Consider the following 24,390-nt stretch of genomic DNA (forward strand, 5'->3'; position numbering starts at 1 on the left):
AGAATATATTTTTAAATCGCAGTTAATCAATGCTATTGGCCTATAATTTTCTGGGATAGGGCAGGCGTTCTCTTGTTTAGGTATTGCTCTAATTATTGCTTCTGTGTTCGCCTTTGAAATCTTTCCCCGGTTTTGCCAAAAATTAAAGGTTCTTATCAAAAATGGATTGAGGGCCTGAGCAAAGTTAGAATAGTACATATTTGTCAAACCATCCGGCCCTGGGGCCGAGTTAGGTTTGAGACCCTTTAAAACCCATTTTAATTCCTCTTGATTGAAGGGCAAAGCCAGATTATCGGCTTGTTCTTTTGAAATACTGGGGAGTGAGACTGAGTCGAAAAATTTACGAATTTCCTCTATAGAAGGGTGCAACGTATCCTTATCCTCTTTTAAATTATATAGTATAGCATAATATTTCCTAAAGGCCTCCGCTACCTCTCTAGGGTCTCTTAGCTGCGTTTTCTTACTTTCTTGAGTAAGGATTATTCGCTCTTTTGCTGTTTTTTTTTTAATCTGTTTAGCGAGAGTCCCGCTTGCTCTGTCTCCCAGGGCGTAATTTTGGAGCCTTAATCTCTTTAAAGATCTTTCATAGTCTGATAACATACGTGCTCTTAATATGGCTCTTAGTGACGAGAGATCATTACTAACAGAGGGAGAGGGGTTTATTTTATTAGAATTTTCTAATATGGCTATCTGTAGCAAAATTTCACGAATTTCTTTATCTTTTGCCCTTTTTTCTCTAGCTGCTATCTGCTTAAAAACCTCTTTTATGTGTAGCTTAAGAGAAGTCCATAGAGATTCATCATTAACTTCCTTATTATCATTAATTTCAATGAACTCCTCTATAGCCCTAGAGATCAAATTTTGTGTATTATCTTTTTTTAGAAGAGAGTTATTTAACCTCCAGGGGGAATTCGTGAAAGCAATAGAGCTTTCCTTGATAGTTAAAAATATTGGGGCATGATCCGCCCAAGTTATTTGACCTATTTTAGAGAATAGGCAGGATGTTAATGCTAAATTATTTACCAGATAAAAATCTATCCTCGAGTACGAGAGATGCCTAGAGGAGAAAAAGGTATAATCCCTTTCCTCCGCATGTTGATACCGCCACACATCATGTAACCTCTCTTCATTTATTATCTGTGCGAGATCTCCTTTATCACCTCTCGCACTCGAAGAGCAAACCAATTTTCCATCTGGTAGGGCATTAAAATCTCCCATAATAATAATTTTCCCCTCTGCGTTGTGTTCTAACAGAGCAACTATTTTTTTAAGAAAGGTTTTTTGACCTCTATTCGGGGCATAGATTGTCACAAAAGTGTAGGGAATGTCATTTATTTTACCCACCACTATAATGTATCTGCCCTCTTCATCGATCTTTTTCCTTACGAGTTTAAACATTACAGTGTTTTTAAACATCAAACACACCCCCGCCTTTTTGGTATTGGCTGTTGCGCATATAATCAAGGGGAAGTCCCGGTGATGGAGCCGGGATTCATCTTTTTTAAGCAGGTGGGTTTCTTGTATCCCTATTATGTCTACTTGAGTATTAATTATTTCTTTCCAGAGTGAGGTGCGCTTTTGTGGAGTGTTCAGCCCATTAACATTCAAAGACATTATTTCAATAACCATATCTTAATCACGTTTTTCATTGCTATAAATACAGTCTTATTTATTTCAAATAATCTGCCCCTCCCAGAGCAGGAATCCTCATAAATACAAAACACCACTACAACCACATATTTAATAAACAAAAACATTGAATTACCAGCTAGACTATTAGCCGGCAAAAATTTTAACAGATCCAGTGTTCTCAGACTGGATAGAGGGCAAACTTTCACCCGGAAGAAGGTACTCCCTCTCCTATAATTAAGGTAGAAAAAGTTCCCCTCCACCTGGTGACTCCATATTGAGGGTTTACTGTCCCTACCGCTCCCCCGTAATCCCTTATTTTACTACCGACCACTCCTGTTTGATATTACTCTTAGTTTTTTCTGGAGCCTTACATTTAAACAGACCCCACTTTTCCAATAGATTTTCAGCCTCTTTGACATTATTACATGTATAAGTAGACTTATCTTTTATAACGATTAATTTTACTGGGAAACCCCATTTATATGCCAGACCTGTTTCTCTAAGTATTTTAGTTAGTTCCCCGTATTCACGTCTCCTTTTCAAGGTTGTCGGTGACAGATCAGAAAAAATCTCAATGTTCCCATAGGGTGAAGGGAACTTTGGGTTTCTACGGGTTTCTTGTATTAGGAGGTTTTTAGTTTTGAAAAAATGCATCCTTAGGATGGTGTCCCTTGGGGTGTCTGCTTTTAAATGCTTTGGTCTCGGGATCCTATGAATACGGTCTATTAGCATATCTGTCTCCTTTGTTTCTGGTAGTATTGCGGAAATAAATTTACCTGCATATTCCTCAAGAGCTGAGTCAGGGACCGCCTCCGGTATGCCTCTCAGTCGTACGTTGTTTCTCCTTGATCTATCCTCTAAATCCCCTATTTTTAACTCCAGGTTATTTAACTTATGTTCCATTTCGGTATGCGAGGTCATTAGGTTATTGTGCGACCCAGTTACTTCCGATAATTTAGTTTCCACCTGGTCTATTCTTTCTCCAATTGATCTTACTTCTTTTTGTAATTCCCCCATCATGTCCTGCATTTTTGTTAGGAGTTTAGATTCAAATCTGTCTAGCATACTCTGCATTACCTCTACTGTAAGTACTCCTTGCTGATTTGCAGAGGGGGTTACAGTATGCGCATCTCTCGCAGACATTGCCATGGCTTTTGGATGGACGTCGGACTGAGAAGCAGGGGGGATCTGGGGCGTTAATCTAGGCTGGAAATTAAAACGTAAAGAGTTAACTCCCTTTGATATATTCGAAGTTGGGTCTCGTACAGAAGATTTATTTTGGGCGCGGGTTAGTTGGTTTTTTAGTTTAGGCGGGGTGTTTTTTTTTAGTAGGTTTTTCCCTCTCGTCATTATACCCAGGCCCTGAGAAAAACCCAGTTAGTCTGCCCTATTTCCCCCCTTCTGTAAGTTGACAGTATGGTCAATTTTGTGAGATTGGTGAAAACACAGCGTTTGTTTTTCTTCGTCGCTCAGTGATATGGGGAGTGATAGCTTACTTAACCTTTCCTGGTTATGAACCGGCCAGAAAAGAAACAAAACCAAAAAAAAAAAAAAAAAAAAAAAAAAAACAGCCAATGTTCCCCAAACCTCAAACAAAATATATGGGAGAAATGACCACCAAAAGCAATTGTTTTGTTGTCTGCAAAAAGACGGTTAGTCCAAGAGACTATTGCACAATTTTCCACTAGCTTAGTCCATTAGTTCCAAGGTTTGTTAACTAGTTAGAAGTGAAACAGTTTCATAGCAAGTGGTTAGACAGAGTGTAGTTAGATGGTTAATAACTCAATAAGCCTAAGACCTCCGCTTGGACCAGCACATACCCGCCTTAATAAAATTATTCAGAAAGCCAGTGCAAGAAAAAAGCTGTCATAAACAACTAACACAACACTCCAGACTAGTTTAGGGGACCTCAGCGGAGAGAGAAAGAAAAAAAAAAACAAAAAAAAACAGACAGGTTACAGAAGATTGCCGTTTTCCGCATCAACAACAGCTTAAAGCCACGCGGAAACATACACTTAGTTCATTAATTCCAGGAAGATAAGTTGTTAGTTGGTTAGGAGGAAAGCTGTTGAGTAGAAAATTAATAGGCAAAAATTAGTTGGATGGTTAGTCATTCAGTCTGAAACTTCGGCTTAGTCCAGCCTATACATGCATTAATGGTATTATTCCGGAATAATAGTAGCAAATAAGTAGCAAATTAGTAGGCAGAAATTAGTTAGATGGTTAGTCATTCAGTCTGAAACTTCAGCTTAGTCCAGCCTATACCTGCGTTTATGATATTATTCCGAAAAAACATGCCCAATAAAAAAAAACGGACATAAGCAACTGACAAGATAGGCACAGCACCCCGGAAAAGTTAGCGAAATTTCATTAGGGCAATGAGAAACAAGAAAAATACCGAATTTTGCCATTTTCAACAGCCGCAGCAGCGGTTTAAATCCCCAAGATGGCATACACATAAATACAGGGCAACTTCCCCAGAGCCGTTGGGTTATAACTTCACCACCTTTCCCCGTCTGTAAGAGATACTATACCGGGGCTTCAGACGTCGGACGATGAGGATCCCACTGCCTGGAAGGCAATGCACACGGCTCACTTAAAGGGCTTGTAGACAATTAGAGCTGCTGTGGGGGTCCTTTCCAGCAGGCTCCCGCAGAACGGCCGGGACAAAATTCTTCCTGCTCCTGCTTCTTGGGGTTCCGGTCACTGCCCACACTCACGCGGTCCACGACGCGGTCCACAACATCAGCTCGCCTGCACACCTCGGGGGGACCGGCCGAGCTCGCTGAGTCCCTCGGGCCGGTCCGTGTCGGATCGGCTCGGAGCTCCTCCTCAGGACCAACCTCGTTGCCGCGCCACAGCGCACCTCTCCTCTGCCCGTGGCGCGCCGCTGTATTGGGCTTTTCTGCGATCCACCTGTCGGTCTCCGTGCGATGGTCCCGAGTTCAGGGTTTGGATGAGGTGTCCATCGGCGTGCCTTCACCCATGCGTCCAGCCCGTCCTCAACATGTCTCCCTTCCCAGGGCGACGGACCAGGAGCGCCACATTCCCCGCGTGCACAGCCGGCAGGTAAGCGTATCCAGGCTTCGTACGGGGATAGGGGGGACGGAGAGCTCCCTCAGAGCATGGAGCTAGTAGCCATTACTGCGTCTGGCCACGCCCACTCAATCCACTACATCCCTGACTCTGATCCTGTGATGCCCGACTGGACCTTCCGCTACACGCCCGACTCTGATCCTGTGTTGCCTGTCCTGTCCATGCTCTACATCCCTGACTCTGATCCTGTGCTGCCCGTCCTGACCTTCTGCTACACACCCGACTCTGCTCCTGTACTTCCTGTCCTGACCTTCTGCTACATCCCCGATTCTGATCCTGTGCTGCCCGTCCTGACCTTCCTCTACACCCCAGACTCTGATCCTATGCGGCCCGTCCTGATCTTCCTCTACACCCCGACTCTGATCCTGTGCTGCCTGTCCTGACCCTCCGCTACACCCTGGACTCTGATCCTGTGCTGCCCGTCCTGACCTTGCTCTAAACCCCCGACTCTGATCCTGTGCTGCCCGTCCTGACCTTCCTCTACACCCCAGACTCTGATCCTATGCGGCCCGTCCTGATCTTCCTCTACACCCCGACTCTGATCCTGTGCTGCCCGTCCTGACCTTCCGATACACCCCAGACTCTGATCCTGTGCTGCCTGCCCTGTCTATCCTCTACATCCCCGACTCTGATCCTGTGCTGCCCGTCCTGACCTTCCGCTATACCCCGAAACTGATCCTGTGCTGCCTTTCTTGACCTGCTACAACCCCAACTCTGATCCTGTGCTGCCCGTCCGGAACTTCCTCTACATCCCTGACTCTGATCCTGTGCTGCCTGCCCTGACCTTCTGCTACATCCCTGACTCTGATCCTGTTCTGCCCGTCCTGACCTTCCTCTACATCCCCGACTCTGATCCTGTGCTGCCTGCCCTGACCTTATGCTACATCCCCGACTCTGATCTTGTGCTGCCTGCCCTGACCTTCCTCTACACCCCCGGCCCTGATCCTGTGCTGCCTTCCCTGAACTTCTGCTACATCCCTTGACTCTGATCCTGTGCTGCCCGACCTGACCTCAGCTAAACCCCCGACTCTGATCCTGTGCTGCCTGCTCTGACCTTCCACTACACCCCAACTCTGATCCTGTGCTGCCTGCTCTGACCTTGCACTACACCCCAACTCTGATCCTGTGCTGCCTGTCCTGTCCATCCTCTACATCGCCGACTCTGATCCTGTGCTGTCCGTCGTGAACTTCCGTTACACCCCCGATTCTTATCCTGTGCTGCCCGTCCTGACCTTCCTCTACACCCCCGACTCTGATCCTGTGCTGCCTGTCCTGACCTTCCTCTACATCCCTGACTCTGATCCTGTGCTGCTTGCCCTGACCTTATGCTACATCCCCGACTCTGATCTTGTGCTGCCTGCCCTGACCTTCCTCTACACCCCCGACTCTGATCCTGTGCTGCCTGTCCTGACCTTCCTCTACATCCCTGACTCTGATCCTGTGCTGCCTGCCCTGACCTTATGCTACATCCCCGACTCTGATCTTGTGCTGCCTGCCCTGACCTTCCACTACACCCCGACTCTGATCCTGTACTGCCCGTCCTGACCTTCCTCTATACCCCCGACTATGCTCCTGTGCTGCCCTTCTTGACCTTCCACTACATCCCTGACTCTGATCCTGTGATGCCCGACTGGACCTTCCGCTACACCCCCGACTCTGATCCTGTGTTGCCTGTCCTGTCCATTCTCTACATCCCTGACTCTGATCCTGTGCTGCCCGTCCTGACCTTCTGCTACACACCCGACTCTGCTCCTGTACTGCCTGTCCTGACCTTCTGCTACATCCCCGATTCTGATCCTGTGCTGCCTGCCCTGTCTATCCTCTACATCCCCGACTCTGATCCTGTGCTGCCCGTCCTGACCTTCCTCTACACCCCGACTCTGATCCTGTGCTGCCTGTCCTGACCCTCCGCTACACCCCGGACTCTGATCCTGTGCTGCCCGTCCTGACCTTCCTCTAAACCCCCGACTCTGATCCTGTGCTGCCCGTCCTGACCTTCCTCTACACCCCAGACTCTGATCCTATGCGGCCCGTCCTGATCTTCCTCTACACCCCGACTCTGATCCTGTGCTGCCCGTCCTGACCTTCCGATACACCCCAGACTCTGATCCTGTGCTGCCTGCCCTGTCTATCCTCTACATCCCCAACTCTGATCCTGTGCTGCCCTTACGGACCTTCCTCTACATCCCTGACTCTGATCCTGTGCTTCCTGCCCTGACCTTCTGCTACATCCCTGACTCTGATCCTGTTCTGCCCGTCCTGACCTTCCTCTACACCCCCGACTCTGATCCTGTGCTGCCTGTCCTGACCTTCTGGTACATCCCCGACTCTGATTCTGTGCTGCCCGTCCTGACCTTCCGCTACATCCCCGACTCTGATCCTGTGCTGCCTGTCCTGACCTTCTGGTACATCCCCGACTCTGATTCTGTGCTGCCCGTCCTGACCTTCCGCTACATCCCCGACTCTGATCCTGTGCTGCCTGTTTCGACCTCCTGTCTGTCCCCAACCTCTGTCACAGAGTCCAACCTGCTTTGCAGCGGCTCTGATGAAAACCAGGTGGCACTTAGACTCCTGTCCCAGGTGTCGGCTTACGTCATCATCCACCGTGGTCCAGAGAATCCATTACTACTGATCCTGAAAAATATCTGCAGTGCTCCAGAGTGTAGCAGGACATCACACATCCGCAATGATAGAAGGAGGTGGTGACCACTATATGATATAGAATACAGTTATACACATACTGGATGATAACTGACAATCCATAGACCCGGCTGATCATTGTGGACGACACCATAACGCAGGACCTCTCTCTTCTCTGTAGCCTCCCTGACTGGCATCTGGTGGACATTGAGGTGACTGGATCAGCACATGAGAAAACTGCTCAAGTCTTCAGTGTGAGAACAAGACGCAGTAACCCAGCAGCCCCGGGAGCGGTGACCGGAGCCGCCACCTTCGGGTCATTCTGGAGCAGTATCCTGGGTGAGAGCTTGTGGGTTATACATTGTTCTCCTTTTGTCTCAGGTCTGTTTCATGAACTGAATACATGATGATAAGTGATAGAGATGTAGATACTTGCAGATCCAGTGTCTTGGGAGGTAAGTGGTCATAATGGGGCTCATTTACTTAGGGTCCGAAACCCGCACTTTCGTTGGATTTCCCAAATATTTCCGATTTTCAGCTTTCACACAACAGAAATCGGGGGTGTGGCTGTCAGACAACCCGATGGTTTCGGAAAAACAGCGGAATTTAAAAAAAATTGTTGCAAGATCAAGCACTCACATGCGCAGCAGCGACACTCGGAGCAGCAGCGACACATACTGGATATCTGGCGCACAACCTTAGTGAATCTGGGCAGAACCCGAATCAGCGTCGGACAATGCGCCGCGGGATCGCAACTGGACCTGGTAAGTAAATCTGCCCCTATGAGTAAGAACAAGAAGTTCCGTCTCTAAGGGCACATTCACATGGCCATCTGCGGGGACGTACATGTGGCCACAAATTTGCGGCCGCATGTACGTCCCCATAGACGGCAATAGCGCATGCTCTATCTTTTGGCGTGTGTGCGGCCGTGCGCCGCTATTCTCTATGGAGGGAGGAGGGGTCACCTCCTCCTCCTCTCCAGCACACGGTGGTATGCCCGCACGGCGGTCATACCGCGTGTGAATAGATTTTAAGAGAGGTTACCACCTGCCAGGGGACAAATCACCATCACATTAATGTCTACATTAGGGTTGGGCCTCCAGCAGTGGTGGACATCAGTGAGGAAGAGAAGAAGGCCTAACAAACAGGTGCTGCTCAGCTGGGATAGGTGAGTGTTAACACTTAAAGGGGTTGGCCACTTCCATTAGACAGGTCTCTGCATGTAGCTGTGAGAGCCCGGGCCGTTCCCTGCTCTCCCCCCGCTGCCCCTGCACACGCACAACTTCCTGTTTCTCTCACCTTCAGTCCGTCCTTATTGCATCACCCACTGTGTCCCTGACAGACACAGGGAGGGGGAGAGAGCAGGATGAGTCGTTATCTCCTGCTGGGGGTCCCTCCTATTTATCAGTGCACAGACATGTAACAAAGATCCTCAGAGAGTCTGCACACAGCACTAAAGGAAGCATCAGGGATGATCAATCAATTGAGGAACATTCAGGGATTATTATTAAGTAAAAGCTCACAGGAAATTTATGTAAAAGAGTGGGCGACCCCTTGAAAGGAAACCTACCTAGTAAGGTAGATCCGGTGGCAGGTTCCTCTAATAAATGCTATCGCAGCCCCAATCTTTCACTGGCGATAAGTTTGTAAATGTTTAATTGCCCTAATATGCAAATCCTGATACTATATCTCCTGCGCAGAGCTCCTGGCAGCTGCACGCACTCTTCCTCGCTTGAGCTGGCGGCTGCGCATGTTGGGTTCTGTAGTCGGAGCTACTGTGCATGCGCAGTACCTCCGGAGCCGAGTATGAGCAGCCACCGGCTCTGAAGAAATTTCTGGTTTATGGACACACAGGGGCACAACTACTTACCCGACGCCGTTCTGGAATGTCCGAGGATTCGGAGCTGCCACGATTCACTAAGATCGTGCGTCCAATTTCCTGCATGTGTCGCTTCCCCGCTCAGGTCCGCCGGAGTTCACCTTCTTCTTCCTGATGCATGTGAGTGCTAATCTTGCGACACAATTTGATTTTTAAATTCTGCGGTTTGTCCGAATCAGTCGGTTTGTCCGGCGTCCACGCCCCCGGTATGTGTCGCATTCAAGCCGGCGCCGATGCGCCACAATTCGTTCACGTGCGCCAAAAACTGGAGACAATTCAGTGCATAATGAAAATGCATCTGTTGGACGCTTAGTAAATGTGCCCCACAGACTGGTTTCTCTTCCCCGCTTCACTGATTTTCTTTTCTATGGGCTTTTTCACACTTCACTTTCTTCCCATTGATCCAGCGCTGTCAGAATCTACATTTCTCTCCACTTATCACTAATGGGAAAAAACGGCACTTATGGTTAAAATCTTCAAAGCTTTATTTTATATCTACTTAAAAGACAAGGAAGCAGATAGGGGCACAGGGGGAGCAGGGGCGCAAAGGTGAAGGGGGATCAGGGGCACAAGGAGAGCAGGGGTGCAGAGGCACAGGGGGAGCAGGGGCACAAGGAGAGCGGGAGTGCAGAGGAACAGGAAGAGCAGGGGCACAAGGGGAGCAGGGGCGCAAAGGCGCAGGGGGAGCAGGGGCACAAGGGGAGCAGGGGCGTAAAGGCGCAGGGTGAGCAGGGGCACAAGGAGAGTGGGGGTGCAGAGGTGCAGGGGGAGCAGGAGCACGGTGAGAGCAGGGGCAAGTGGGAGCAGGTACGATGGAGGCGCAAGGGGAGCAGGTGCGCAGGTGCGCATGCGGCACAGGTCTGCAGGGGGAGCATGTGTGCAGGAGTGCAGGGGGCGCAGGGGGCACAGAGGGAGCAGGTTTGCAGGTGTGCAGGGGGCGCGGGTGGTGCTGGCTGCTTCCATGTCATTTATATAGATATAAAATGAAGATTTGAAGCATTGAGAACTGCTCTTAGTCTGAACACTGACCTGTCCTGGCTGAGCACCGCCTTTCCCATATCACTTAGTGACGAGGATACGACCTCCATTCATGATGGGGATGGTGTGAGTTATTTGCTCTTGTTCATCTTGCAGTTTGCCGAGGTCATGGAGGACGAGTGTTTTTCTGCTAGTGAAATTCTCCATGTGATTTGCAGCTTTCAAACTCAGAAGAAGAAGATCCAGATTTTCCTAGAACTGATTCACTGATGACCATGGCACAAGCTGAACCCAAGAAACCTATGGGGAAACATATGGACGGCCCCGAAATGGCTAAGGGGGGGATTTACCAAACTTTATTAACAGCGAAAATATTAAACACATTCTAAAACAAGATAGAAAACCTGAATATAAAAACTAATCTGTGCAAAAATATGTAAACAGCAAAAGAAGCAAAACTGTGAAATGAGAAAAAGAAAATAAAGCTCAACTTTTCCTTATCCAGATAAGAAATATTGACCAATGTCTAAATAAAACAATTATCTACATGTCATCTGCAACAACAGGAACTCAAAGATCACAAATAAGGTCAGTCTGATCCCAGACTCAGGGGAGACATAGAAGTGGAGGCACAAATAGACGATTAGTCACATGTAGAGATGAGTTTTCTACGTCATACAGAAAAGACATAGTAAAGACTTACAAGGAGGAGAGGAGAAGCTGCAGTGTACGGTGCAGGGAGGAGGGGAGAAGCTGCAGTGTGCGGTGCAGGGAGGAGAGGAGAAGCTGCAGTGTGCGGTGCAGGGAGGAGAGGAGAAGCTGCAGTGTGCAATGCAGGGGAGGAGAGGAGAAGCTGCAGTGTGCGGTGCAGGGAGGAGAGGAGAAGCTGCAGTGTGCGGTGCAGGGAGGAGAGGAGAAGCTGCAGTGTGCGGTGCAGGGAGGAGAGGAGAAGCTGCAGTGTGCGGTGCAGGGAGGAGAGGAGAAGCTGCAGTGTGTGGCGCAGGGAGGAGAGGAGAAGCTGCAGTGTGCGGTGCAGGGAGGAGAAGCTGCAGTGTGCGGTGAAGGGAGGAGAGGAGAAGCTGCAGTGTGCGGTGCAGGGAGGAGAGGAGAAGCTGCAGTGTGCAATGCAGGGAGGAGAGGAGAAGCTGCAGTGTGCAATGCAGGGAGGAGAGGAGAAGCTGCAGTGTGTGGTGCAGGGAGGAGAGGAGAAGCTGCAGTGTGCGGTGCAGGGAGGAGAGGAGAAGCTGCAGTGTGCGGTGCAGGGAGGAGAGGAGAAGCTGCACTGTGTGGCGCAGGGAGGAGAGGAGAAGCTGCAGTGTGCGGTGCAGGGAGGAGAAGCTGCAGTGTGCGGTGAAGGGAGGAGAGGAGAAGCTGCAGTGTGCGGTGCAGGGAGGAGAGGAGGAGCTGCAGTGTGCAATGCAGGGAGGAGAGGAGAAGCTGCAGTGTGCAATGCAGGGAGGAGAGGAGAAGCTGCAGTGTGTGGTGCAGGGAGGAGAGGAGAAGCTGCAGTGTGTGGTGCAGGGAGGAGAGGAGAAGCTGCAGTGTGTGGTGCAGGGAGGAGAGAAGAAGCTGCAAGGTGCGGTGCAGAGAGGAGGAGAGAAGCTGCAGTGTGCGGTGCAGGGAGGAGAGGAGAAGCTGCAGTGTGCGGTGCAGGGAGGAGAGGAGAAGCTGCAGTGTGCGGTGCAGGGAGGAGAGGAGAAGCTGCAGTGTGTGGTGCAGGGAGGAGAGGAGAAGCTGCAGTGTGTGGTGCAGGGAGGAGAGAAGAAGCTGCAGTGTGTCGGGCAGGGAGGAGAGGAGAAGCTGCAGTGTGTGGTGCAGGGAGGAGAGAAGAAGCTGCAGTGTGTCGGGCAGGGAGGAGAGGAGAAGCTGCAGTGTGCGGTGCAGGGAGGAGAGGAGAAGCTGCAGCGTGTGGTGCAGGGAGGAGAGGAGAAGCTGCAGCGTGCAGTGCAGGGAGGAGAGGAGAAGCTGCAGCGTGCGGTGCAGGGAGGAGAGGAGAAGCTGCAGTGTGCGGTGCAGGGAGGAGAGGAGAAGCTGCAGTGTGCGGTGCAGGGAGGAGAGGAGAAGCTGCAGTGTGCGGTGCAGGGAGGAGAGGAGAAGCTGCAGTGTGCGGTGCAGGGAGGAGAGGAGAAGCTGCAGTGTGCGGTGCAGGGAGGAGAGGAGAAGCTGCAGTGTACGGTGCAGGGAGGAGGGGAGAAGCTGCAGTGTGCGGTGCAGGGAGGAGAGGAGAAGCTGCAGTGTGCGGTGCAGGGAGGAGAGGAGAAGCTGCAGTGTGCAATGCAGGGGAGGAGAGGAGAAGCTGCAGTGTGCGGTGCAGGGAGGAGAGGAGAAGCTGCAGTGTGTGGTGCAAGGAGGAGAGGAGAAGCTGCAGTGTGTGGTGCAGGGAGGAGAGAAGAAGCTGCAGTGTGTCGGGCAGGGAGGAGAGGAGAAGCTGCAGTGCGGTGCAGGGAGGAGAGGAGAAGCTGCAGTGTGCGGTGCAGGGAGGAGAGGAGAAGCTGCAGTGTGTGGCGCAGGGAGGAGATAAGAAGCTGCAGTGTGCGGTGCAGAGAGGAGTTAAGAAGCTGCAGTGTGCAGTGCAGGGAGGAGAGGGGAAGCTGCAGTGTGCGGTGCAGGGAGGAGAGGAGAAGCTGCAGTGTGCGGTGCAGGGAGGAGAAGCTGCAGTGTGCAGTGCAGGGAGGAGAGAAGAAGCTGCAGTGTGCGGTGCAGGGAGGAAAGGAGAAGCTGCAGCGTGCGGTGCAGGGAGGAGAGGGGAAGCTGCAGTGTGCGGTGCAGGGAGGAGAGAAGCTGCTGTGTGCGGTGCAGGGAGGAGAGGAGAAGCTGCAGTGTGTGGCGCAGGGAGGAGAGGAGAAGCTGCAGTGTATGGTGCAGGGAGGAGAGGAGAAGCTGCAGTGTGTGGTGCAGGGAGGAGAGGGGAAGCTGCAGTGTGTGGTGCAGGGAGGAGAGGAGAAGCTGCAGTGTGCAGGGAGGAGAGGAGAAGCTGCAGTGTGCGGTGCAGGGAGGAGAGGAAAAGCTGCAGTGTGTGGTGCAGAGAGAAGAGGAGAAGCTGCAGTGTGCAGTGCAGGGAGGAGAGGGGAAGCTGCAGTGTGTGGTGCAGGGAGGAGAGGAGAAGCTGCAGTGTGCAGGGGGGAGAGAAGAAGCTGAAGTGTGCAATGCAGGGAGGAGAGGAGAATCTGCAGCGTGCGGTGCAAGGAGGAGAGGAGAAGCTGCAGCATGCGGTGCAGGGAGGAGAGGAGAAGCTGCAGTGTGTGGTGCAGAGAGGAGAGGAGAAGCTGCAGTGTGCGGTGCAGGGAGGAGGAGAAGCTGCAGTGTGCGGTGCTGGGAGGAGAGGAGAAGCTGCAGTGTGTGGTGCAAGGAGGAGAGGAGAACCTGCAGTGTGCGGGGCAGGGAGGAGAGGAGAAGCTGCAGTGTGTGGTGCAGGGAGGAGAGGAGAAGCTGCAGTGTGCGGTGCAGGGAGGAGAGGAGAAGCTGCAGTGTGCAGTGCAGGGAGGAGAGAGGAAGCTGCAGTGTGCGGTGCAGGGAGGTGAGGAGAAGCTGCTGTGTGCAGTGCAGGGAGGAGAGGGGAAGCTGCAGTGTGCAGGGAAGAGAGGAGAAGCTGCAGTGTGCAGTACAGGGAGGAGAGGAGAGGGGAAGCTGCAGTGTGCGGTGCAGGGAGGAGAGAAGCTGCAGCGTGTGAGGAAGGGAGGAGAGGAGAAGCTGCAGTGTGTGGCGCAGGGAGGAGAGGAGAAGTTGCAGTGTGCGGTGCAGGGAGGAGAGGAGAAGCTGCAGTGTGCGGTGCAGGGAGGAGAGGAGAAGCTGCAATGTGCGGTGCAGGGAGGAGAGGAGAAGGAGCAGTGCAGGGAGGAGAGGAGAAGCTGCAGCGTGCGGTGCAGGGAGGAGAGGAGAAGCTGCAGCGTGCGGTGCAGGGAGGAGAGGAGAAGCTGCAGTGTGCAGTGCAGGGAGGAGAGAAGAAGCTGCAGTGTTTGGTGCAGGGAGGAGAGGAGAAGCTGCAGTGTGTGGTGCAGGGAGGAGATAAGAAGCCGCAGTGTGCAGTGCAGGGAGGACAGGAGAAGCTGCAGTGTGCGGTACAGGGAGGAGAGGAGAAGCTGCAGTGTGTGGTGCTGGGGGGAGGAGAGGAGGACTTGCAGCGTGCGGTGCAGGGAGAAGAGGAGAAACTGCAGTGTGCAGTGCAGGAAGGAGAGAAGAAGCTGCAGTGTGTGGTGCAGGGAGGAGAGGAGAAGCTGCAGTGTGCGGTGCAAGGAGGAGAGGAGAAGCTGCAGTGTGTGGTGCAGGGAGGAGAGAAGAAGCTGCAGTGTGCGGTGCAGGGAGGAGAGAAGAAGCTGCAGTGTGTGGGGCATGGGGAGAGGAGAAGCTGCAGTGTATTCTGCAGGGAAGAGAGGAGAAGCTGCAGTGTGCGGTGCAGGGAGGAGTGAAGAAGCTGCAGTGTGCGGTGCAGGGAGGAGAGAAGAAGCTGCAGAGTGCAGTGCAGGGAGGAGAGGAGAAGCTGCAGTGTGCAGTGCAGGGAGGAGAGGAGAATCTGCAGTGTGCGGTGCAGGGAGGAGAGAAGAAGCTGCAGTATGCGGGGCATGGGGAGAGGAGAAGCTGCAGTGTATTCTGCAGGGAGGAGAGGAGAAGCTGCAGTGTGCGGTGCAGGGAGGAGTGAAGAAGCTGCAGTGTGCGGTGCAGGGAGGAGTGAAGAAGCTGCAGTGTGCGGTGCAGGGAGGAGAGAAGAAGCTGCAGAGTGCAGTGCAGGGAGGAGAGGAGAAGCTGCAGTGTGCAGTGCAGGGAGGAGAGGAGAATCTGCAGTGTGCGGTGCAGGGAGGAGAGAAGAAGCTGCAGTGTGCGGTGCAGGGAGGAGAGGAGAAGCTGCAGTTTGCGGTGCAGGGGGGAGAGAAGAAGCTGCAGTGTGCAGTGCAGGGAGGAGAGGAGAAGCTGCAGTGTGTGGTGCAGGGAGGAGAGAAGCTGCAGTGTGCAGTGCAGGGAGGAGAGGAGAAGCAGCAGTGTGCGGCGCAGGGAGGAGAGGAGAACCTGCAGTGTGCGGGGCAGGGGGGAGAGGAGAAGCTGCAGTGTGTGGTGCAGGGAGGAGAGGAGAATCTGCATCGTGCGGTGCAGGGAGGAGAGGAGAAGCTGCAGTGTGTGGTGCAGGGAGGAGAGAGAAGGCATAGAAAGCCCAGAGGCTATTGTTGCGATTTATAGAGCCTGGTCCCAACCACTTAACCGGGAGATCAAGCTCCTGCTCTGCGGTTAGGTTAAGATTGGCGATGGCGGCTAAGAAAGTTTTCCAGGCTCTGTAGTTTTCTGCACGGTCGTAAAATTTTGAGAGACTGGTGTTGATCAGCTACCTGCTAACCATATACCCAGCAAATTCAGACATATCTGCTTTCTCACTGCTTGTTGCGAGTATGGGTGAGACGTTCCTGGGTAGAATGAGGTCGCTGCAGGGTTGGGCTGTCATTTAGCCTCTGGAAGTTCTGATGACCGATGATTATGCTGTAAGCCAGAAAATAACTGATAGCCATCTTGTGAGATAACTGTCCATGAGGGTGAAGATTATTAGTTTGTGGAGGTGCTATGGACGGCACTGGAACCCCAGGTAGAGCTGACAGTACTGAGAATAGGATATGCTGCAGGTGACTGTTTCAGCACATAATCACTGGTGTGATCAACTGGATTGTCTGTTTCCTGTGGTGGTGAGCAAAATGGATCATTCCGGTAGGATGTGACGTCAGTGGGCGGGGCTTAGATCACAACTTTATGTGTGTGATTTTTAGCTATGTAGTATGGTTGATAAAGGCTCGTAGATCGAGCTGAAAACGCGTTCCCGTTTTTGTGTCCCTGCACATCATGCTGTAAGTTGATCTTACTATTAAACACGATTTGCATTATTCTGCGAGTGCCGGGATCTCCTTTGTTACTACACTGAGGCCCAGGCCGTACCCGGAGCACCGCATACCTACAGAGTGCCGTCCATCCATTGCCGTGTTCTACCTGTTTACGGATCGAGCACCTCTATACCAATGTCAGCAACAACGCTTACTTTTAGCGAGGATGAAGCTGCCAATATCTTATCGCAGGTGACCAATTCCACAGATTTCCTCAATATCCCACAGGACGTCTTCAAAAGGAGAGATTGGGAGAGGGATCTTAAGAAGTTAACCTCATTTGAACTCCATTCCGTGACATTAGCGGAATACTACAAAACCGGTCGTATACCCCATGGATTAAGGGTTAATTTGCGACCAACCCTCTTCGCTGAGGAGGAAGACTTCCGCAATAGCTTTGAGAAGATATTAAATACATGTTCTCTGGACTTGATCGTACTCACGATATCTCGTTTACAAAAGGGGATTAAGGAATTACGTTCCAAAACGGAAGCAACTGAACAACAACTACAAGATTGCATGAAACCAGAAGAGTTCTCTACATTAAAATCTTCAGTGGAGACTTTAATAAATAAGTACCGCAAAGATACGGAAGACACCAAAAGAAACAAATATCTGCGAGACCTGGAGGATTACAGACTCAACAGGGTCTACAAATGGCGCGATTTCTCCGGCTGGCAATATGGCGCACCGAGATCTGGAAGACGGCACGATCCACGTTCCTCAAGCTCCAACAGCGACCGCAGTACCAACCAAGGGAGACGTCGCCCTTTTCGCAAAGGTGGGAACAGAGAACCCCCAGGAAAACCCGGCGCGGGGGCAGACACCATCGCAGAAACTACCAATCCACCGCCTCGGTTCCCATCGGTGAACGCACCTCCTCCTCAACCACCTCTTACCCGGTCTCAGGTACTGTACCCAGCTTAGTTATCAACATCTCTTCTAAGAACTTGGATCCAGCCCAATTGAGTCTACTACAAAGGGCGGTGCCATTGTCATTATGGACAAGACAGCTTACAGTAAAGAAATATATCACCAACTGTCCGACCAGGCGACCTATGAGAAATTATCGTCTTATCCAACAGCACGGATTAAAACCAGACTCCTGACATTGGTCAATACGGCTGAACAGAAGGGTTTGATTGATAACAATATGGCCAGATTCTTAATTAGTCATGATCCGGTAATACCGGTTTTATACATCTTGACGAAGGTCCATAAGACCTTGGTCAACCCACCGGGAAGACCGATTGTGGCCTCCACTAACTCTGTACTGACGCCTCCTGCTAAAGTGCTGGAAAAAAATTCTGACATCTTATGTAAAGGAGACTACCTCTTTTCTTTTAGACACAACATCTTTTCTTGATGTGATCAAACACCTGGACGACATCACACCTACTGACCTATTGGTTACAATTGATGTAGTCAGCTTGTATACATCAATTGAACATAAGCTGGGAATCGAAGCAGTCGGAAAAATGCTGAGTCGTGATGCATCTATCTCTGTAGAAGTGAGGTCCTTTTTGTTGGAACTGCTGGAAATTGTCCTCTCTGAGAACTATTTCCTCGTAGAGGATAACTACTATCTGCAGAAGAGAGGGACAGCAATGGGGTCCAATGTGGCCCCGCCCTACGCAAACTGTTATATGGCAACATTTGAAGAGGAACACGTGTATACGCAACCTCTCTTTTCAAGACATGTTAAAATATGGCGTCGCTTTATCGACTATGTGTTTTGCGTGTGGGCGGGGCCACAGGGGACCCTGGAGATCCCTTTAATAGCAGGATTGACACAATAGTCAGGAAACACTGGCGCATACTTCAAACATCGTTCCCTGAAGTCAGAATCCACCCTTAATTTGTAACAAGAGGGCTCCAAATTTACAGAACAAACTTTTACGGGCTGACATGGGGGGCACACAAAAATTACCAAAACAATTTTTTTTGGCGACACAGAAGAGAGGCACATTCCCATGTTTAAGCTGTTCTGAATGCTCTAATTTTCTTCGTGGCGATACATTACATCATCCCCACACTGGCCAACCCTTTAAGATACAGGGTTATTTTACATGTAACTCTCGAAATGTAATTTATTCCATAAAGTGTCCTATACATAGGAGAAACGATGCAACCCGTGAAATCCCGCATCAATAAGCATAAGTCGACCATTAGGTGTAACAACAGGTTATTGCTTATTCCTTACCATTTTCACGAAAGGAAACATTCCATCTCCCAGCTCAGGTTCCAAGTGATCGAACAAATCCAAATTCCCCGCAGAGGTGGTAATATCAAAATTCTTCTTCGTCGCCGCGGGGCTTATTGGATACATACCTTGGGGACCTTGGAACCACAAGGGTTAAATCGTGATTATGATTTAAAAGATCTTTCATAATATTGTGATTCATTTAGAGACATGTTTATGTTTGCATAAATGTAAGTTTTATCTCTGTTTTAGTTACTTTCAAGTTCTGACCAAATATCGATGTATTAACGCTTTGATTTTGTCCTAATCTCTCTTTCTAGAAACGCAATGAAAACAAGGAAAATACCTGAAGCCACCACGTCACACCACGGAGATCCCCTTTCTGGTAGGATGTGCCGTCAGTGGGCGGGGCTTAGATCGCAACTTTGTATTTATGTGTGTGATGTTTAGCTATGTAGTATGGTTGTACATCGCGCCGAAAACGCGTTCCCGTTTTTGTGTCCCTGCACATCATGCTGTAAGTTGATCTTACTATTAAACACGATTTGCATTATTCTGCGAGTGCCGGGATCTCCTTTGTTACTACAGCAAAATGGATCAAGACCTTGGCTCATTGCTTGCTCAAGTACCTTTACTTTGGCTAATGCAACTCCCTCTTCCATCTCTATTTGAAGAGTCTTTATCCAAGCCTCTGCTTCTGTTCTCTTGGCCTCTGCCTCTGCTCTCGTGACCTCTGCTCTCGTGGCCTCGGCCTCTGCTATTGTGGCCTCGGCTTCTGCTCTCGTGGCCTCGGCCTCTGCTCTCGTGGCCTTGGCCTCTGCTCTCGTGGCCTCGGCCTCTGCTCTCGTGGCCTCGTCCTCTGCTCTCGTGGCCTCGGCCTCTGCTCTCGTGGCCTCGGCTCTCCTGGTCTCGACCTCTGCTCTCGTGGCCTCGGCTTCTGCTCTCGTGGCCTCGGCTTCTGCTCTCGTGGCCTCGGCTTCTGCTCTCGTGGCCTCGGCTCTCCTGGTCTCTGCCTCTGCTCTCGTGGCCTCGGCTTCTGCTCTCGTGGCCTCGGTTTCTGCTCTCTTGGCCTCGGCTTCTGCTCTCTTGGCCTCGGCTTCTGCTCTCTTGGCCTTGGCTTCTGCTCTTGGTTTCTGCTCTCTTGGCCTCGGCTTCTGCTCTCTTGGCCCCGGCTTCTGCTCTCGTGGCCTTGGCTTCTGCTCTCTTGGCCTCGGCTTCTGCTCTTTTGGCCTTGGCTTCTGCTCTTGGTTTCTGCTCTCGTGGCCTCGGCTTCTGCTTTCTTGTCCTCGGCTTCTGCTCTCTTGGCCTCGGCTTCTGCTCTCTTGGCCTTGGCTTCTGCTCTTGGTTTCTGCTCTCGTGGCCTCGGCTTCTGCTCTCTTGGCCTCGGCTTCTGCTCTCTTGGCCTTGGCTTCTGCTTTTGGTTTCTGCTCTCGTGGCCTCGGCTTCTGCTCTCTTGGCCCCGGCTTCTGCTCTCTTGGCCTCGGCTTCTGCTCTCTTGGCCCCGGCTTCTGCTCTCGTGGCCTCGGCTTCTGCTCTCGTGGCCTCGGCTTCTGCTCTCGTGGCCTCGGCTTCTGCTCTCGTGGCCTCGGCTTCTGCTCTCGTGGCCTCGGCCTCTGCTCTCGTGGCCTCGGCCTCTGCTCTCGTGGCCTCGGCCTCTGCTCTCGTGGCCTCGGCCTCTGCTCTCTTGGCCTCGGCCTCTGCTCTCTTGGCCTCGGCCTCTGCTCTCTTGGCCTCGGCCTCTGCTCTCTTGGCCTCGGCCTCTGCTCTCTTGGCTTCGGCCTCTGCTCTCTTGGCTTCGGCCTCTGCTCTCGTGGCCTCGGTTTCTGCTCTCGTGGCCTCGGCTTCTGCTCTCTCTTTTTCAGCCTGAGCGTCTGCCAATAATTCCTTTTCTCTGAAGGCACATCTTATTTTGGATTCCTCTGCATCTCCTAGTAATTTGTCACTCAGGACTGAGCTTCTCAAGCATGATGATCAGTATGTACATGACGAATGTTTGGATGAATTTGATGCATGCAATCTAGTCTCCTGTAAATGAGAGATATGGAGTTCCGCTTTAGCATTCTGCACCATGGCGTCTCTTTCTCTGTCTGCTGATTCTGCTTTGTTCAGCTCTGTTTAGGCTTCATCAATATTAGATTCTTTTAAGAAGGTGATGTACTTTGCCAGAAGTCGCTTATATCTTTCATGTGCTGCATTCAGCCGTGCGACAGCGTCTTGTAGCCTCTCAGCATTACCTTTGAGGGATTGAAAGCCTGAAATGAGGGAGGTAACTCGTTCCCATAGATCTTCCAGGTTATCACAGATCTCATCTTTTGTAGTGTGATCGTTTTCAATGACCTTTAGTGTCGGTTTGAGCGCGTCTTGGTAGTGCAATCTCATCTGCAGGAAGTGGGACTTCCTTTTCCTGCTCTTATCTTTGCTGTGTTTTATCACTGGGAAATTGTCCCACATCTTTTTAATCCATTTTGTTTTAAGGTGCGCTGTCTCTTTAAGAAAACACACTTTTTGATTTGGGGCTAAAAATCGCAGCACGGCTTCTGTGGGACACCCCAATAATATTCCCAGGGTAATTGAAGTGAATTGCGGGATTCACTTAATCCGTGAGGTATTTACAGGAAGTCTCTAAGCAGGAGGAAGACCTTGCCGCATGTATAGGATATTACAGATACACGGAACTTCCCCTGAGTCTTGTCCAGACATGTCATATAGCCGGACAGAGTCACCGCACATGTCATATAGCCGGACAGAGTCACCGCACATGTCATATAGCCGGACAGAGTCACCGCACATGTGATTGTTGCAGCTTTGGGCTGTAAGGCAATTTTTGACAGTTCTGTCCCCACACAAGGCAATTGAAGGTGTAACTGGCTGGTAGATAGTAACTGGGAAACTTTGGAGCAGACAGGACCAGAGCTCAGATGCAGGAGATAAGACCTGGTTTATTTACCTCAGATACAGCTGTAGTCACTGATACTGTATTGTGCTTGCTCTCAGATTGTTGATGATTGATGATATGGTAGATGACATTTGCTGTTGACACCTTTTGCTGCTGTAATACAGACACCTGTTACCGCTGGTAAGAAATTGATGCTTCAGTAGCCCAAAACATGTGTGTTCCTGTTAGGATCTGAGGTAGTGGATCTTCTGTACCACCGTGAGTGATGTTGTAAGCCGACACCTGGGAGTGGAGTTTAAGTGGCACCTGGTTTTCACATTAAGCCCACCGCAAAGCGGGATGGACTTGCTGCAGTGTGGTACCACCAGGTCGCTCCACAGGTGAAACTTTGCCCGTGGTGGTGGCCAAGGCGTGGTACAAAGTCGTGAGGCAGAATCGTGGTCGGGAACAGGCAGCACAGGATCAAAGTTAGGAACAAAGCAAGAGACCAGGATGGGTAGCACGGAGTCAAAGTCGTGAACGGAATCGGGGTCACAACGGGAAATCATCAAACAGGGACTAGGCAACGAAACAAGCTTTCTCTGAGGCATGTAGCCCAAACATCCGGTGGGGGATGCAGGAAGTGGCTGGCTTTTATAGAATTCCTGGAAATGGCCAGCACCAATTAGCGGTGCACTGGCCCTTTAAATCTTCGACCTAGGAGGCGGGGATTCACGCGTTGGGCTGCAGGAGCATGGGGAGGTAAGGAAGTACGGGAGACAGCTGGGGACAGGCACAAGGCACGGGTGTGCCCATGAGCCAGGGTGTGGGTCACGGGGACACCTGTGACAGCCCCCCCCCCCTTTGGCCTCCCCCTCTTCTTTGTTAGGAAATACCTCTGCAGGAGGCCATGGTCCAAGATATTGTCCTCGGGCTCCCAAGATCTCTCTTCAGACTCAAACCCCTTCCAGTCAAGAAGGAAGAACCGCTTACCTCTCTGTCTTCGTTTCCAGAACCTCCTTTAACACAAAGACATCAGTGGAGTCAGCTTCAGGAGAAGGAGGAGGAGATTGCTGAGAGAAGCGGTTCAAGATGACAGGCTTCAGGAGAGAGACGTGGAAGGAGTTCAGGATGCGCATAGTGGGAGGAAGGTGGAGTTTATAAGCCACAGGATTTATGCGCTTTATCACCTGGAATGGCCCCAGAAAACGTGGACCAAGCTTGTACCTAGGAATCTTCAGCCGGACGTTTGATAATCATACCTTGTCACCCGGAGAGAAAACTGGAGCAGACCTGCGCATTTTATCAGCTTGGGTCATGGTGCGGACCGACGACTGAAGCAGAGACTGATGTGTCTGTTCCCAGATTGATTTGAGGTCCTGCACCAAATCTTCCACCACAGGGACATCTGAGGGCATGGACAGAGCAAAGGTGCACGTGGAATTCGTCAAAAGACAATAATGAAAGGGGCAGCGCCAACACTCAGAATCCAAGGAGTTTTAGGAGAACTCTGTCGGGGGCGTGGCCTGACTATGGCTCCGTGAAGACGCTCAGCGCTTGAGCTCCGCGCCGACAGGGCTTTACCTTGGGCCCCCGGTCCGGAACACCCGCGCCTGTATGCCGGCAAAAAGAGGCAGCCGTGCCAACAACCCCTCCGGTCCCCAAAACGCGTCTCCTGCTTGCACGGCGGGCATCGGGAGGTTCTTAACTCCCGCAACGGGACCATCCAATATGGCGCCGCAGCGCCCCTCCACACGGCAACAGCCTGCACATGCCGACTCCGGCTCGGCCACTAGCGCCGGAGCGAGGGGATCACCCGGCAATGCCGCAGCAGCTCCTCTTCAGGCGAATACCAGCGCCGGAGTAAGGGGGAAGTCCAGCACGGCCACAGCTCCATCCCCACGGTCCAGCAGTGCTGGAGGCAGCACATCAGGTCAGTGCCAAGTGCAGGAGTCCCCCCCTAACGGCTCCATAATGGCCAGTGAAAGGAGCAGGGAGACACCATAAGACCCCCCTATCCAGTTAGGAGCAGCTCAGCCCCCATCACCTGAAACTTCCCTTTCAGACATGCAGGTTCTAAAAGAACTCATAATGGCTCTTCCTACTAAAGGGGACTTGGACTCTGTAGTAGCGCGCCTGGAGCATTCACAACAACAGGCTTTAGAAGCTGTGAGGCAGGAAGTGGATGAGATAGCTGAGCGCACAGCGGCCACTGAACTTGCCCTTACTTCATTGTCTGACAGAGTGGAAACACTTGAACGTGCCTCTACTACAGCCCAAATGCACTTCCAAACCCTCTACCTGCAACTAGACGATCAGGAGAACAGGGGGCGCTGTAATAATGTAAGGATTAAAGGCTTGCCTGAACGCCACCCATCAGATAACCTGCAGACGAGAGTGACAGACATTTTCAATCTGGTAACTAACAACTCCTCCGACTCTCCGTTTGCAATAGATCGGGTGCATAGAGTTCAACGACTGGGCCGCCCTGATTCGGAGACTCCCCGGGACGTCCTGTGCAGATTGCATTATTTCACAGATAAAGAATGCATTATCCAAGCTACATGGTCATACGGACCACTACTAGTTGATGGATCGCAAGTCAAACTGCTACCTGACATATCCGCCCGCACTCTATACATGCGACGCACCCTCCAACCCCTTCTAGCCAAGATCAAAGATAGTGGAGGGTCCTACCATTGGGGCCACCCTTTTCATCTCATCGTCAGAAGAGACACCGAGGTCTTCACACTGAGACGGCCTGCGGACCTGCCTGCACTCTTCTCCTTCCTCAACATCTCCCAGATCTCGCTACCAGATTGGCTACAAGTTCCAGCGGAATCGTCTGGACCTGGTCGACAAAGGCATCGCAGAAGGGACCGCTCACCCACTCCAATTAGACGCTCTGAGCCGCCTGCTGCAGAACTTCGGCCACGGACTCTCCGAATCTGCCTGGGGACTTCCCGGACTTATGAGCACCTCTGCCGTTTGAAGCTTAAGTACTGACTCCACATGTAGCTGCCTTCATACAGTAACTGTTTTCTAGTTATGCAAATTGTAACTGCCTTACATTTAACCTTTGTTTAATGTTGGCGCGTTTGACCAGTGGGCCCCCTCAAGTTATGTGCCTCCCGCAGCCTGGAAGGGATCTCCCACACAGGCTGAGGGACGTGGTTGTCCTTTCCTTTTGGGCCCTGTTGGTTCGCGGTAGCGACCCTGTAGTCTCTCACGT

At 51.3% G+C, this 24,390-nt stretch overlaps 1 protein-coding gene across 2 annotated transcripts in view; it reads left to right on the top strand.

Annotated features, from left to right (window-relative positions):
- The window catches only part of LOC140106986 (aspartate dehydrogenase domain-containing protein-like), an 82,921-nt gene extending 72,188 nt beyond the window's left edge, over positions 1 to 10,733 (top strand). Inside the window, exons 6-7 of one of the 2 annotated variants that reach the window (XM_072131575.1) lie at positions 7,550 to 7,707; positions 10,382 to 10,733. In XM_072131575.1, coding sequence (XP_071987676.1) covers positions 7,550 to 7,707; positions 10,382 to 10,419 — 196 coding nt within the window. In that variant the 3' untranslated portion in view covers positions 10,420 to 10,733. The remainder of the gene's footprint in view (positions 1 to 7,549; positions 7,708 to 10,381) is intronic. The other variant, XM_072131576.1, reaches the window with a different exon arrangement.
- The last annotated feature ends 13,657 nt before the right edge of the window (positions 10,734 to 24,390 follow it).

The sequence above is a fragment of the Engystomops pustulosus genome, unplaced genomic scaffold, assembly GCF_040894005.1.
Source record: "Engystomops pustulosus unplaced genomic scaffold, aEngPut4.maternal MAT_SCAFFOLD_94, whole genome shotgun sequence".
Taxonomy (NCBI): Eukaryota; Metazoa; Chordata; class Amphibia; order Anura; family Leptodactylidae; genus Engystomops; species Engystomops pustulosus.